Source organism: Callithrix jacchus, chromosome 6 (assembly GCF_049354715.1).
Source record: "Callithrix jacchus isolate 240 chromosome 6, calJac240_pri, whole genome shotgun sequence".
NCBI lineage: Eukaryota > Metazoa > Chordata > Mammalia > Primates > Cebidae > Callithrix > Callithrix jacchus.
This window is the reverse complement of record NC_133507.1, coordinates 14,807,807-14,823,728: the sequence shown is the minus strand read 5'-3', so window position 1 is coordinate 14,823,728 and position 15,922 is coordinate 14,807,807. Positions and strand designations below refer to the sequence as shown.

At 39.6% G+C, this 15,922-nt stretch overlaps 1 protein-coding gene and 1 long non-coding RNA gene across 6 annotated transcripts in view; one reads left to right on the top strand and one right to left on the bottom strand.

Moving 5' to 3' along the window:
* MCTP2 (multiple C2 and transmembrane domain containing 2) overlaps positions 1-15,922 on the top strand; it is a 264,931-nt gene that overhangs the window by 142,497 nt on the left and 106,512 nt on the right. For all 4 annotated transcript variants that reach the window (XM_054257201.2, XM_017973284.4, XM_002749091.6 and 1 more), the window contains 2 exons: positions 962-1,148; positions 3,735-3,828. In XM_054257201.2, the coding sequence (XP_054113176.1) occupies positions 962-1,148; positions 3,735-3,828 (281 nt within the window). The remainder of the gene's footprint in view (positions 1-961; positions 1,149-3,734; positions 3,829-15,922) is intronic.
* On the bottom strand, positions 8,215-13,185 carry LOC118154466 (uncharacterized). Of its 2 annotated transcripts, none has more exons than XR_008482005.2 (4): positions 13,024-13,185; positions 12,542-12,633; positions 10,372-10,556; positions 8,215-8,461 (listed from the first exon to the last, which is right to left on the bottom strand). It is a non-coding gene; the product is annotated as an uncharacterized LOC118154466 (long non-coding RNA). The 2 variants fall into 2 exon arrangements; XR_004744372.3 differs by having other exon boundaries at positions 10,372-10,491.

The window sequence follows — 15,922 nt, the reverse complement described above, 5'->3', positions numbered from 1 at the left end:
AGCAGTGGTTCCATCCTTTCTTGAGGTCTTGAATATTCATCTTATTCTATAATTACGGAGGGTAAAGGAGAATGTGAAAAATGACGTCTGGGAATACTATGCCCCAGTTTACTCAGCCCCACCTATTTCACCCACCTGCAAACATAAACAGAGCAGGTGTGGTCCAGGCAAACCCAGAGTTGTCAGTGTTAAGGCAAATAAATGGCCTAGCACCTCAGTCCTCTTTTTTGGTGTTTGCTTCTGTATTTAAATGTGTTTGAGGTTTTCAACAGCCCCAGAACATTGACTGTTAAGAGGCGGAAAACATACAATTTATAGCAGATGGGCACAGCCTTTCCTGGCAGTGCTGCTGAAATGGGATCAATCAACAGCACTTCATGCTCCATTTGTCCGAAAGAAACCCACCTGGGGAAACCCTGTGGAACTGTGCCTATTAGGGAAAACACCTTAACATGTTTTTTAAAATAAAAAATCGCCAGTTGGCATTCATAACAGTTTCTCCATTAACCCTTTCCCACTTGCATTTCTCTTATCTTTTGTTTTTTCCTTGACGTTTTGAACCATGATCCTTTATTCTCTTTACTCATAAAAGACACGGTTTGGGGAAGACACACAGAATGCTCACCCATAAGGCTTAGGCTTTCAAACTTCTTTCTCCCTAATTTTTGATGTTACCTTTCTGCAGACCTTACTTGGCAAAGATCCTACTCCTCTCTCTTCATTTTCCATCTGCCCATGCTGCCTTCTTTTAGATTTTTCTGGACCTCTTCCTCTCCTTAATTTTAGAGCGTGTTAGGCTGTGAGGGAGCATTATGACTTGGGGCAACCTTCACTGCTCAATACACCTAAGACCAGACAGAGTGAGTTTTGGGGGGATGATGAGGTAAAAGCCGGGTGCTTTGGAGGTACTGCAGTGGCCTTGACTTAACGTTTCTTTTTCTGATTCCTGAAACTTTCCTAGGTGTAAAGTGGATATCTCGGCACTCCCTCTGAAGCAATCCAACTGCCTGGAGCTGCCGCTGGACAGCTGTCTGGGGGCTCTCCTTATGTTGGTCACACTTACGCCTTGTGCAGGCGTCTCCGTCTCTGATCTGTGTGTCTGCCCATTAGCAGACCCCAGCGAAAGAAAGCAGATCACCCAGCGATATGTGAGTGTTTTACCTTATTGTGCACTCCCCTTCCTCCCACCTTCTCTTTTAAAACGAAGTCTTTATTAAAACAAAATGTCTGAATAGAAAAACTGCATCAAAAGAGATCTTTGTCCCAAGTTTCAGTGTATGTCATAAAACAAGACATCAGACTTGGGGTTAATGCATTAGTGAAAAGGTGGCAGTAGAATTAGAGCTGGTCTTGCTCTTTTAAAAGCCAACAAGGTATTCTGAATTTTTAGCTTTTAGCAAGTCTTTGGAGAATGTTGAAATCCTCAGGGAAGCAGACTCCTGCTTAGCCTGTCTGTGTGTGTAAATAGGACTTTTAATGTAAGTTCACAGATAACTTTCTCAGCCATTAATGTTTGCAATGTTATGCATACGTTTGCAGGACTTCTTAGGATCAAGTGAGAGCCTGTTCATGCCTTGTAAAGCAATAGCACTAGGTGGACATGAAGGACCGCTGATCTGAGCTACTCTGGATGATAAGAGCAGTGTGTGATTTCTCCCTAAGTAGTGGCAATGTGCTTAACAGTCCACTCAGCATTTTTAAATGAAATAGCTGTGTCCTCTTTATTTATTTTTTGTACCCTGGCTTTCTAGGTGTCTTTATTTGCATTCTGCTTTTATCCTATCTTCTTTATAAATCGATATGTTTATTTTAGTGCCACACAGGAAAGGCATGTTTTAGGAAAGTGGCATGAAAATGAAGCAAAGATGAATCCCTATTCAATGGCAATATCATTCTCCGCATAAACTTCAGGGTCTTCAGAATCCTTCACTGTGTAGATGTATTGATTAATTGAATAATTCTTTACCTTCGGGAGTGCATGACCTAGCCACATAGCTCATTGTCAATGCAGATTGCACATGTGAGTTTGGCATACTGTGAAGGAGGTTTGACACAACTCACTATTAACATTCTCTCTGATTAGGTAAGCAAGTTAAAATTTAATGGTGAAAAAACTTTTTCCCAAGCTTTCCAATGGATAAATTGAAAAATTTATCAAATTCGTGAGGAGTTTTGTATATTTATAAAGTAACATTAGATACCGCCTGCTTTAAAGAATGCTGTAGGATTTGAGGAGTAGTCATCGAAAAGAGATTTGAAGAGGCTATGATTAAAATAGAAATATTGAGTGCTTCTTCAGCTACCAAGCTGGCCAGCACATTGAGGGAACAAATGCTGTTTCAAACACAAGTTACAGCCCCCCGGATTTGTGTTTTAGATTGGAAGAACAGATTATCTTAAAAGGCATTTCCACTTCTAAATTGTAAAAGCACTTCATTTCAAATGCGTTCTCTTAATTTAAAAACTAATTATTTTGTTTGTTTATGTTGAAATAGGAGAAAACTTTTAAATGTTTTTAGGAACGATGTATATTAGGCAAACTGTTTGTAAACTGTGCTATTCTACCTGAAATGCCTAAATGGCAAGTATTTTAATAGCCTCTTACAGATCCTTGGGGTCTGTCACAGGTTTTTGGCTATCTAATGACAGAAATAGCATATCCGAAGGTTTTGAGGCAATATCTTTTTCAGTAGATGTGTTCTGGAGGTATGAGAACAGAGTTTATGGCCGGGCGCGGTGGCTCAAGCCTGTAATCCCAGCACTTTGGGAGGCCGAGGAGGGTAGATCACGAGGTCAAGAGATCGAGACCATCCTGGTCAACATGGTGAAACCCCGTCTCTACTAAAAATACAAAAAATTAGCTGGGCATGGTCATGCGTGCCTGTAATCCCAACTACTCAGGAGGCTGAGGCAGGAGAATTGCCTGAACCCAGGAGGCGGAGGTTGCGGTGAGCCGAGATCGCGTCATTGCACTCTAGCCTGGGTAACAAGAGTGAAACTCCGTCTCAAAAAAAAAAAAAAGAGAACAGAGTTTATCCGCTGGTCTCTTTCATGCACAATTTCTTAAGGATGCCATGAATATAAACATCAAAATATTTCTATATGTGTTTAAGAATGATTAGTAGACGTATTCAGACTTCAGCTCATGCAGACTCAAGGCTAAAGTAAATATGATTCTGGAATGATTATAGATGCTCAATCTCTAATTCAATGAACTAGCCAAAACATAGACCAGAAAATTCATTCTGTTTCCACCCCAACTCTCTTTCCAGTGATGATAGTTATCTATGATGGGGCCCAGTTTAATCCTCTGGTATCCATGAAGTTTGTACTAACTAGGTCAGAATAATGTTGTGTTTTAGAGTGATTTAAAAGTTGCATTAATGAGAAAAAAGGGGAGAAAACAGGATCGGTGTAATTCTACCCACACATTTTCCCGGTGGGATATCTATGCTATCACCAGGGGGCGATGTTAAAAGTAGATTATATGTGCTTCTAATTGGTTTATTTAAAAGCTGTAGTTAATTAATTCTCAGTCACTTTTCTTTTAATCTGGCTGCTAAAAGTGCCTAACTGTCCTGTTAACTTATATAATATATTTTGGGGAATCTCTTTTTAAGGATTTCATGAGAAAAAGGAAGATAAATCTAGTATGTACTTCTTATAGGACTTTATGACATTAAATAGTATATTAAAAACCTATTTTCATTTGTTATTTCCTTTTCAACCCTCAGTGCTTACAGAACTCCCTGACAGACATGAAAGATGTTGGCATTTTACAAGTGAAGGTTTTAAAGGCAGCAGATCTCTTAGCAGCTGATTTCTCAGGTACAGAACATTTTCATTTTCGAATTCATCTTTATTTATTTCCTGCTTTGAAACAATCCCCTGGAAAGCAAATGTTTAATAAGTAGATGTATGTACACAGCAGTCATGATCCTTCAAATCGAGTCATGGCAAAAAAGAGGCAGACTCGAGCAATTTCTTTCACATAATGTACCTTTTTTACACAGTCATTTATTTTAAATGAGTTTACGCTGATTCGGTAATACTCAAGTCTATTGAGCTTCAGAAATCTTTGTGGATTATAAGTTATGACTTCTTTATTTGGCAAATTAAGATTTTGGCCAAGCTTTTCTATGTGACTTCAAATGACAGTGATTTGACTTCTCGCCTTTCGTCTCTGCTGCTTTCTGTGCTGAATGGTTCGCTTGGATCGTAAATCTGAGCTGGAAGTCAGATCTGGCTGGCACCTCACTGTAACAATGACCAGAGCCTAGGCCCTGGGACCACTTTGCGGTTGACATCATCTTATAGGAAGTTTCTCTTGGTGCTTCTCTAACGTGAACTTTTAGAAAGAGGCCAACACAGACATGCTTTGTGCTGAATTATGCTCTGGCACACTTAGAGTAATCCAGACACGCCAGTGTCTGACAGTGGCTCCCGACTCATTGCCAAATTACCCCCTTGTGCTGACTAACAATTTAGCCGCCTCCATGACAGACGCTATTTGCCAAGTAAATTGATGAATACAAAGAGTATTTTACAGCATGGTTCTATCTATTGATTCGGGATTGCATGGTTTTTAAGAAATACGTATCTCATATTTTTAGAATGTGGGCTACTCTTTCTTCTTCCTTCTAGACAGGAACAATTTCACTATATTTGTACAACTTCTAAATTTCTGAGACTTGAGTTTGAGGAAGCTGAACTGCTGGAAAAGAGAACTTTAATTTTAAGCACGTTATGTTACAGAATGTTTTGGAAATATAAACTTAGTTGAAAAAAGAAATGTTCTCCTCACCCTGCTCAAAAATGAAGCAATAGAAATGACTATTCTATAAGATGATCCTGGCCAGCGAGAAGATCCAAAAATGGTTTTTGGGCCAAATAGAAAATACAATTTTTGAGGCTTGTAGGTGAAGTACTCAGATGATTTACTTTGTTTTTTTGGAGACAGAGTCCTACTCTGTCACCCAGTCTGGAGTGCAGTGGCATGAGCTTGGCTTAGTGCAACCTCTGCCTCCCAGCTTCAAGCTATTCTCCTGCCTCAGCCTCCTGAGTAGCTGGTATACAGACGTGTGCCACCACATGGGGTTAAATTTTGTGTTTTTAGTAGAGACGGGGTTTCACCATGTTGGTCAGGCTGGTCTCGAACTCCTGATCACTTGGGTGATCTGGGATCACTTGAGGCCTTGGACTCCCAAAGTGCTGGGATTACAGGTGTGAGCCACTGCGCCTGGCCTCAGGATTACTCTTAATATTCACTGGTGTTATTGCAAATGTTTATAATCTCATGTTAAGACCTTTTTCTTTCTTTTTTTTTTTTTTTTTTGAGATGGAGTTTCACTCTTGTTACCCAGGCTGGAGTGCAATGGTGCAACCTCTGCCTCCTGGGTTCAGGCAATTCTCCTGCCTCAGCCTCCTGAGTAGCTGGGATTACAGGCACGCGCCACCATGCCCAGCTAATTTTTTGTATTTTTAGTAGAGACGGGGTTTCACCATGTTGACCAGGATGGTCTCGATCTCTTGACCTCGTGATCCACCCGCCTCGGCTTCCCAAAGTGTTGGGATTACAGATCTTTTTCTTTTTACTTATATTTTATGAAGACAGTCAACATTGCACATGTGCCTTTGACACTGTTGGCTCTGTCCTCCCTAAAGCACATTTATAATTGCCTACCCGTTTTCCAGAGATAATTATTTTTACTTCCATCTAATCGTTTACGTGCAGCACTTTTTGAATGCACAATTGTTGTTCTCTAGGGAAATGTCTCCAGCTTCAAGAACTTTAAATGCCTTCCAGCATTAAAAAAAATTCTTTCTGCAAGTTGCATGCATGTGTGTGTGTGTGTGTGTGTGTGTGTATGTGTGTGTATTATCTCCAGCAACTAATTGTAATGCATTAAAAGTATTTTTTGAAAGCTTGTTTACAAAAGCATCCATATGTGGAAACCTCCACCCCCCCTCACTTTTTTTTTTTCAAGATGGAGTCTTGCTCTGTCACCCAGGCTGGAGGGCAGTGGTGCCATCTCAGCTCACTGCAATCTCCACCTATTGGCTTCAAGCATTTCTCCTGCCCCAGCCACCCTAGTAGCTGAGATTACAGATGCCTACCACCCCGCCTGGCTAATGGAAACACTTTTGAAAATTTAATTTGTTTAACCTGTCCTATCAAGTACCTCCATAAACCCCCCAAATCTAGTTTTTGCAAAGACTTTTAGGCCAGTGTATCATCTTCAAAGAGTATTTTGGCTATTAAAGGGAAGAGGAGAGAGGACCTGAAGAAAGAGTCTTTGTAAATATGGAAGAAGAATTTGGGGAGAAATGTTTTTATTTTGTTGTTTTGTATTTAAGGTATTCAGTAGACAGTTTTGGAGTGGATGAAGAGAAGTACCAAGAAACTCCAGTGACAAAAAACAGTAGTTAGAAATGAAATAATGCTGTGTGTGGTTCAGACTGAATGCCCTGGTGTTTTACTATTCTTGCATTTATGAGAAGATTATTGCTATTGTGAACTGAGGAAAAGTGATTTGTCATTAGCTAAACATGTGTTTAGACCGTAATGATCTTTGTTATTAGAACTGAATTTCACAGTCTGTGTTCTTTATACGTTGTCAGGCTCCTGTGTGAATCCCCCACAGGGTTTCAACCAAGGCTCTGCTTTAGGGCTACAAAATGGACAGTTGTAATTTAATTTCTCTATGTTAAAAAAGAAATGGATTCAGATTACGGCGAGGTAACAGTGAATGCCTCTAAGAAGTTAGTGATCGTATACTATAGTGGGGATCAGGTATTATTGCTGTTAGCATTATTGCTATCAGTTCAAAGTATGTAGCAAAAAATAGTCCTCAACAGTGTCATTGGATCAGGACCAGAAAAACCACCCATATTTGTCAGTGCCAGGAACATTGAAGAAGTGAGTAACTATTTCTACTCTGTACTCTGCATTTTCCGGGTATAGATGAAATGAGTATAAGTATAAACCTTACTTTATAAATGAGCATTCATTTATTGCAATTGCTCAGGAGTAAAGCATTTACCTAGAAATTAAAAAAAAAAGTGCATTTACTCTGGATAACCGGGGACAATCTCTAAAGAATGATGGTCATTTTTGACACAGTGCAAAATGAAACCTTTCATTCTTTCAGCTTTTCTTTTATCATATGTTTTTATGTTGCGGTAATTGCATGTTTCTAAAAACAACATGAAGTAATCACAATAACTGATGCTTTAATTTAGCTTCACGTAAGGTTCAGGAATCCTGATAAAGCAAAAGTCTGTGGGGATTGGTCTCAGCAGGAGTCCATACAGAGGTCACAGTTACTGTTTGCAGCGCACAGGGACGTTACCCCTTGGGAGGAAGAGTGAATGCATATGGTAAACTCTGTTGTCAGTAGTTTCCTAACTTTAAAGCTATCCATCTCTTTTCAAATAACAATTAGACAAAGAAAATATGTTTCATTCAAGCCACTGGGATCAAATTGGAAGGTTATTCCCTGTGAGTTGTTATTGATGTTATGATTATATAGTCATAACAAGAAGTTAAACTTTGTAAAAATGGAATACTCATTACTAGGTTAGTATTTTGGAACATTAGGATAAAATATATATACTAAGGTAAATTTATTTCTCATAAAATTGTTTTATCTAGAAAGAAAACTAGTGTATACATTTTCAAATATGTTAAAAGATATATAAGTAAGCCTATGTATATGTGTGTTACCAATGTTATGATATTTACAAATGATAAAGGCTTTACTTCTCTAATGTATAAAAAGGTATATTTAATTTTTAAAATTGTGCTTTTATAAATATGCTATTGTGATTAAAGCTATCTATTAGCTTTATCTATAAATTTAAATGTATAAATATCTTGTCATTTTTTAGAGTTTCTGACATTTGTATACAAGAGAGAATACTTTATTAAAAGGATCTTAAGTATATTCTCTTGGAGCCTATCTCTCTAAAACTGGTGAAAGATATTTTTTCTCAAGCTGTGCCATCATTAGACATGGATAGCCATAAGCAGTTATTCTAGTAGAAGAGCCTGTCAAATATTTTTTAAGGAATTTGCTTCACAAATACCTTGTGCCCAGCGTAACCTAACATTTTTCAGTAATAGGTGATACAGCCTGATGTCATTACTTTTGTAGTACACCAGGCCACAGCCTTGATTCATGAAACAAATGATAAATTGTACTTGGAGGCTCAAGGTAAATAGCTGTGTGCAATGTTTGATGAGACCAACATATTTCACTCAGCTACTGCTAGTCTTAAAACTTAGGTACTTTAAGAAGAAAATAACCCACATTCTAATGATGAACTGAGAAAGAGAAACATTTTATTCTGGACAGTGCTGAGAAATGGACAATGTAGCAGGTTTCATAGCTACAGTAGAGACCCAGACAGAAAGTGGTGGTGTAGGCTCCTCAGGGGCACATCTGATCATAAATTAATACTGTTGAAAGAAAATACAAAGTTAATCTCATAAACTGTAAAAAGAGAAGATAGTAAACAATGGGTTAATGGGAAAATTGTTAGAGAATTGAAATGTTTTTCAGTCCAGATTGTAACACCTTTCAGTGGACATGACAACACCTATCTTACCCATTGAGAGAGATCAGCCAATGAAGAGTAGAAAACTGTCTTGGTGTGCTCAGCACATGTGTGCAGATTGTTCAGGGTAGGCTTATTATAATTGATAGAATGCTGCTGAAAGCTGCCAGGATTGTAACGTATGGGGGTCCATTCAGCACCCAGAATTGAAACTATCGTGGCCCCTATCAGCGTATGCATATGCCAAGATTCCACACCAAATCAATGATTCTTCCTTAGCATTCTTAGAATCAAAATGTGGTTTCATACAGCTACCTTCCTGTTACTTAAGCTTTCTCTTTATTGGTTTTGTTTTCTAAAATAATTATTGTAAGTTACTTCCTTCCCCATAAAGGATGTTCCAAAGGCAAGAGACCATTCTTCAGTCTCTTTCTGCTTCATACTCATGGCCCTTACCCTGTTCCTCCCAGGATGCCCCCTGCCCATTCAGAATCCTGGCATAATAGGGGAACTAGGAACTTACGGGAGTTTTCTTCAACGCACCAAGCCAAGAGTAGCAACAAAAGCCAAGAATAGCAACAAAGCAATCAGAGCAGCCTTCTACACCTAGCTTGGAGTGGGAGGATATGAAGTGACATAATGGCACAAAACAACATAATGCAGTATAGGCTTCAATATCCTCTCTCTTTATAGCACAATTCTATGGTTTAATCCATTCTCATATTGCTATAAAGAAATTCCTGTGGCTGAATTATTTATAAAAACGAGGTTCAATTGGCCTACGGTTCTGCAGGCTCTGCAGGAAGCATGGCAGCTTCTGCTTCTTGGGAGGCCTCAGGGGGCTTTTACTCCTGGTGGGAGGCAAAGCAGGAGCAGTGGAGCGGGAGTCTTACATGGCAGGAGCATGACCAGTGGGATGAGGGATGCTGCACACTTTTAAATAAACAGATCCACCAAGGGGTGGCGCTAAACCATTCAGGAAGGATCCTCCTCCATGATTTAATCACCTGCTGGGCCTTACCTCCAACATTAGGGATTACACCTGAACATGGGATTTAGGTAGGAACATAGATCAAAACCTTATCACTCATCTTCAATTTTTATGTTTCAATTATTCTAATAATCTATGTGTGATGATGAGAAGCTAGGGAATTATCAGGAGACAATGGAATAACAAAACTGGAAATAGCATCTTGACTCACAATTTGGAGTTGCTTGCCTTCTGTAGTCTCATGGGGATTTTTATTTCACCTTTGAGACCTTTTTGGCACTCTTTGCCGTAAAAACAACCGGCGAACAAAAGAAACAGCCACCAATCGTGAAAAGTATCCAAATATATATGGATCCTCTTGATATCTTGATAATAAGGGTGTCACTTGGACCCTTTTCTGTTTCCATTTTTAATAAATGAAATAACTCCCAAATTAGCATACTCTCAAAGTGTCTATCATAGAAAAACATGTTTCCATGCAAGAAATCCAGGGTATTATAAAGTATCCTTATTTAATAAGCATGTTAGGGACTGTAACAATTGCCTGATCCAGGAGAATAAAGATGCATTTAATTCCAGAACCTTCTGTTTCTTTCCAGGAAACCCGAAATAGCTTCCTTTACCACTTTTTAAATATTTCTCAACTTCAGGAAAGTCAGCTTGGGGATGGTGCTAGTAACTGACAACAGATATTCATTGAGCACCGCACTTGGTGAACAGAGTCACCCTTAGGGAGTTTGTGATCCCTAAGAGAAGGCTCAATCCTCACTCTACCCTCTCTCCTCTACTGCAGGACATTAGGTGTAGGGGGTGGTGTGTACCTTTCAGATAGATGGAGTCCTTCTTCAAAATCAGGGGGTGGCAGTTCCAGTTCACTGTTTCCTTGGCTATGCCATTAGGAGGAGCTCTTGGTCTGTCCCACACACAGATTTGAGCTGTAACTGCAATAAAGTATTCCATTCCTTGGGTACGTGCATGAGCCTTTTCCATGGGTCCTGGACTCAGCCTTAATTAAATGAATGTCCAGTTCAATAGTTTCTTCATTGAAGATAAAAACTAGTGACTATATTTTTGCCTTTTGTTTTTATGGTAGCTGCCTCTCATTTTAATCTCTGTGTATGGAAGATGCACAGAGGCAGACACTCGTGTGTTATTCTCAGTTATCCCACACACTGGCCTTAGGCTGGCTCTAAGCCTCCATATCCTCATGGGTATTTTAAGGGTTACATCAAATTCTAAATGAACATGTTTGATATATATTTTGTGCTTAATTAATGTTTTTCTCATTCTTTATGAAATGCATTGCATTATAGTATATTTGTTACATGAACAATTGTATAGGTTATTGTTTATAATTTCCCTAATTTTAGATTATGTCAGGCATATAAACTGATAACCACTTTCATCTCTTCAGCTACTTTTAGAAATCTAGTTACCACTCTAAGATGTTTCTTTTTGCTTCTATTTCTATTGCCTGCTTAAAATGAAGACAAAAAATATGCTTCATGGAAGAGAAATTCTCATACTGAACTACTTTAGTGCTTGAATTCCACACTTTGATAATCTGAATGATAGTTTTATCAGTATACAGTAGCTTAGTGTGTTCATCTTTTTTGTTGTTATACAAAAAGGTGCTATTGTTAAACTCTTGAACAAAATAGGGCACTCAGACCCCACATTAGAGTAAAAGTGTTTCTGCCATGTACTATATACTGAGTTTAGAGTTGTTTCTATAAATTATAATAGTGACTACAAGTTTTTTATATTGCTGTTTTTGTTTTGAAACATAAGGCTGCTTGTGTCAGAAGAGGAATAGTCTCACAGTTACTGTTCACTGAGTTTTAAGCCACATGCCCATATTATGGTTTCATTTAATTGTCTGTCTCTCGAAGCTGTATCCATAGCGATACTTCGTCTCTTAAAGATGCCCTGTTTCCAAAGGGATGACTATAATTGCAATTTCTAGGAAGCTCGGTAGTCGTGATTGAATGTTTTTAATTTGCATGAGATCCTCGTGGATAGCTAAGCTCAAATCAAGACCAACTTTTGAAAAACACATTAAAAACGACATAAATCTGTCTCTGGCAGGCTGTCTGCTTCGTCTGCCTGCCAGAGGACAGGGACTGTAGTCAATGCAAAGTTTGGGAATATATAGAAGACTCCGTGGTTTATAACTTAATGGTACCATGAGGGTGAATGAATTCAGTTCATTTGTGGCTTTCCGAGAATTAAGAGAAGGGATCACTTCCATGTTAATGAATGGGCTCTTACTAACATTTTAATTTATTTAGCAAATATATGTCTCCTATGTGATACCTTATGATTTTCCCTGGTGACATAGTGGAAAAGAGGAATTGGTTCCTGATGTCATATGAAGTGACTGATGTAACCAGTGGCTGCCTGATTTCAATTATACTACTAAGGTCAAGAACATGGTGTTAATTCTTGTGGAAGGGACATCAACCTTGCTAAAGAGTTGGTGAATAGTGGGTAGATCAAGATGGATTATAAAAGGTTGTGGAGATTCTGCAGGAAGTGATCTTCTAGCAGAGATGTCAAATAGAGACATGTGGAATAGGTGGCACAGCAGAGATGAAGGAAAGGACATTTTAAAAATGAGGAAATGGCAGTGTCTTAGGGCCTGCCCAGCTTTTTCAGAGGCCTGGAAGAAAGCAAGTGAGACTGGAAGACAGACAGAAAAAGGGATCTCTCAGGGGAGGGGATTCTCATGTCTTAGGTGGAACTGGATTACAAAGGAACTTAGGAGCCAGGTGAAGAAATTTGGGAAACTATTAAAGGAATGATCTGATCCGATAGCAACTTAAAAAAGTTGATATTGGCAGCTGTGAGGAGCAGGGATTTTGAGGGGAGAATGAAAATGGGAAGATGCTAGACAAGATCAGTGAATGATGATGATGTTGAGGGGTTTGAGAAGTAGCAGGGGAGTGCAGTTAGAAGAAAACATTTAGGGCCAGGTGCAGTGACTCTCACCTGTGATTTCAACACTTTGAGAGGACTAGGAGGGAGGATTGTTTGAGCCAGAGGTTCCAGACAAGGCTGGTCAACATGATGAAACCTGGTGTCTACCAAAAAAAAAAAAAAAAATCAATGAATCAGGTATAGTGGTATGTTCTTGTAGCCCTTGTTAGTCATAGAGGCTGAGGCAGGAGGATTGCTTGAGCCCAGGAATTCGAGTTCACAGTACTGTGAGCTGTGATTGCACCATTGCACTCCAACCTGGGTAACAGCGAGACCTTGTCTGTATTTAAAAAGTAATAATAAAAAAGGAAGCATTCTCATGTCACTTATCTTGTTTGCTCTAGGTCTTAGAATATAGGATTATCAGAGATTTAGATAAATAAGATTCAACAAAGTGAAGTTCTGTTCTTCCTTCGCTGTTCTAGTACTCCTAGTCTGGATCTGTCTGCCCCTTTTTCTAGACATCTGTCGCAGCAAAGTGAGCAGGTCTTCACCTGTGTAATGCTGAAGAAGCCATTATTTGTCCTAGAGAAGGCCAGGACCCATCTGGGAAAGGCCGGACATAGGTGAAAAGTTAGGCCTAGAAGAACAGAGATCAACATTTTATCTTCTTATAAAAGCCCTCTTTGCTCCTAGCGTGGTGCTCTGCATATTCTGAGGATCATAGAGTAGTAGCTGAATATATGAACAGCTACATCATAAAGGAGGCATTATAATATCCACACTCATTATCATAGGAGTCTGGGGTCTCCCTGGAGGTTGCAGAGAAAATTTGACAAAGAAGACAAGGTTAAACTAGGCCTGAGAAGTTAGTTGGGTTTTGTTGTTGTTTGTTTGTTTTCCTCTTTTGGAGAGCAAGGAGTTTGGGAGGGCATAGAGGGACAAGCTGTTACCCATGGAAAGTAGGAAGCAGAAAAGAGCCTTGTTGTTCTATGCGCAGGACAGGACAGGGCAGCCTGGTGAGGTTAGGAGTGGAGCAAAGAGACCCCAACCTTGCTGAAGAGTTGGTGAACAGTAGGGAGATCAGGATGGGTTATGTGGGGTAGACTGATAGAAAATAGAGATTTCCAGAATTGATCAATGAAAATGTGCTCCAGTAGCTGATAGTAAGGTTTGTAAACAAATGGATTGGAAATAAGACATGAAAATCGAGTTTTAAAAATTTTCATCTGGAATGGCTCTGCTGTTCCCCCACTTCCCCAAGCCTCTCTGAGCTAAAATGCTCCACACTTAGTTTCAGGAATTGTGTTGGTGCAGAAATGCTTTCTTCCAACTCTACCCCTTGTATGGACAGTCTAGCATGGTTCCTGGTTGCTGGGTGACTAGAATGAAATGAAAAGTACTGGTCATGGTCTTTAAGCCGATCTTTGTACCTATTCACGTGTATCTTACGTTACCTGATTATGGCTGTTTACCCCTCTCTCTGTCATATGTATCTCTGATAGTAAGGTTTGTAAACAAATTGCTGGAATAAGATGTGAAAATGACGTTAGAAGAAATACCTAATGTAGATGACGGAGTGTTGGATGCAGCAGACTACCATGGCACGTGGATACCTGTGTAATAAACCTGCATGTTCTGCGTAATGTACCCCAGAACTTAAAGGAACATATATATAAATATATATATCTTCCTAATATATTTGATGCTTTGGACCTGTCCCATCCCCACAAGAAGAACTTATCCATTTCTGCTCTTCAAACACTCCCCTTGTAAACCTCGATTAAGAGTCTCCTCCACTAAGAAATTTTTCTGAACTTTTCTGAACTGAATTACATTTCTCTGAACTTTGATGTTCTCATCTGCATTTCACTGCAGCCCTCTGTCCTGGGCCATGGCACTCTTCTTAGCGGATGGTAAGGGCATATCTATATTGGGTGTGCCAGCATGAGGACCCTTAAGTGAATCTTCACGCTGACTGCGGAGGGGAAATTTACAAATACGGGATATAAGAGAAGTGAGGGCAGGACGCAGTTGGAGATTAGAAATGGAAACAACTCAGATTGCTGTGGGATGAGAATGAGGAAAGTTTTCTTGGAAAGGGCAGCATTTTCAGAATAGCAGAGGCCATTATAAGAGTCCCTTGTAGGTAATAACTTAGGTGGTCATTGTATGTCAGGGTCAGTTAGTGCTAGGAAACATTTATTAAGCTATATGCTTAATAAATGGGCATCAAATGCCAGGCGCACTGGCTCATGCCTGTAATCATAGTACTTTGGGAGGCCGAGTTGGGTAGATCACCTGAGTTCAGGAGTTTGAGACCTGTGCCTGGCCAACACAGTGAAACCCTGTCTCCACTAAAAATACAAAAATTAGCAGGGCATGGTGGTGTGTGCCTGTAATCTCAGCTACCTGGGAGGCTGAAGCAGGAGAATCTCTGGAACCTGGGAGGCAGAGGCTGCAGTGAACCAAAATTGCACCACTGTGCCCCAGCCTGGGCAACACAGCAAGACTCCATCTGAAAAATAAAAATTATCAAATGAATGATGTGACTCTCATAATACATTTATTATTTGTCAGTCAGCTTCTGTAGTTGATATACAGGTAAAACTGTTTAACCTCCCTTACTTACCATTCAAGAAATACAAATAAATTTTAAAGCATTGTTCAAAATAGCAAAGGCTACTGAGTACAAAATGCTAGACCCCAATGTGAAAATGAATTGTCAGTGGCATAAATGTGCCAAAATGATGTGGCCTCTGGACACAGAGGGGGTCGTCTAGATGTTTTACCTGTGAAATGGGTGGAACAAAGAGGAGAGGCGCAGCCTCAAATGTGTGTATGTCAGTCTACCTTGTGCTTTTCTGTTGTACCATTGCTGAGAATTTGGACATTTCATTTATTTTGAGAGATCATTGTTATCTCAAATGAGAATATTTGTTATTTAAATTTTACTCAGAGTCCCCATCTATCTGAAACTTTTTAAGAGAAATCAACCCATAAAGTGTGCGTACTCTATAAACATTTTAATGTCTTTGTTTCTTCTTGCTTCTCTCTGTTTATTCTGTGATATTAATAAATGCAGCATTTTAATGAGCTTTGACTGAATTATCTTCAGAGAGTTGGTGCACTGTGCTCCTTGGAGACACATAACTGAAGTTCCTGGTTTCTGCAGGAAAGTCTGTTCCTCATTAGCTGGGACAGCTAAGAGCGGGCTTGCTTGAGAGAGCAGCAGCCACAGGACGGGCCCACCTGTGCCTCAACAGGACCAGGCAGCAACTCTTCCGTGCTGTGGAGTAACCCCAGGGCTTTCATTAAAAGTGTCAGACAGTTTCCCTGGAGCAACTGCTGATGGCATGTCATGCTGGTGTCTCTGGAGGAGCAGCGCTGACACCTACTAATAGTCTGACAAGTGGTTAAGTAGCTGTTTCAGCCTGGGTTGAGAAATCAAGC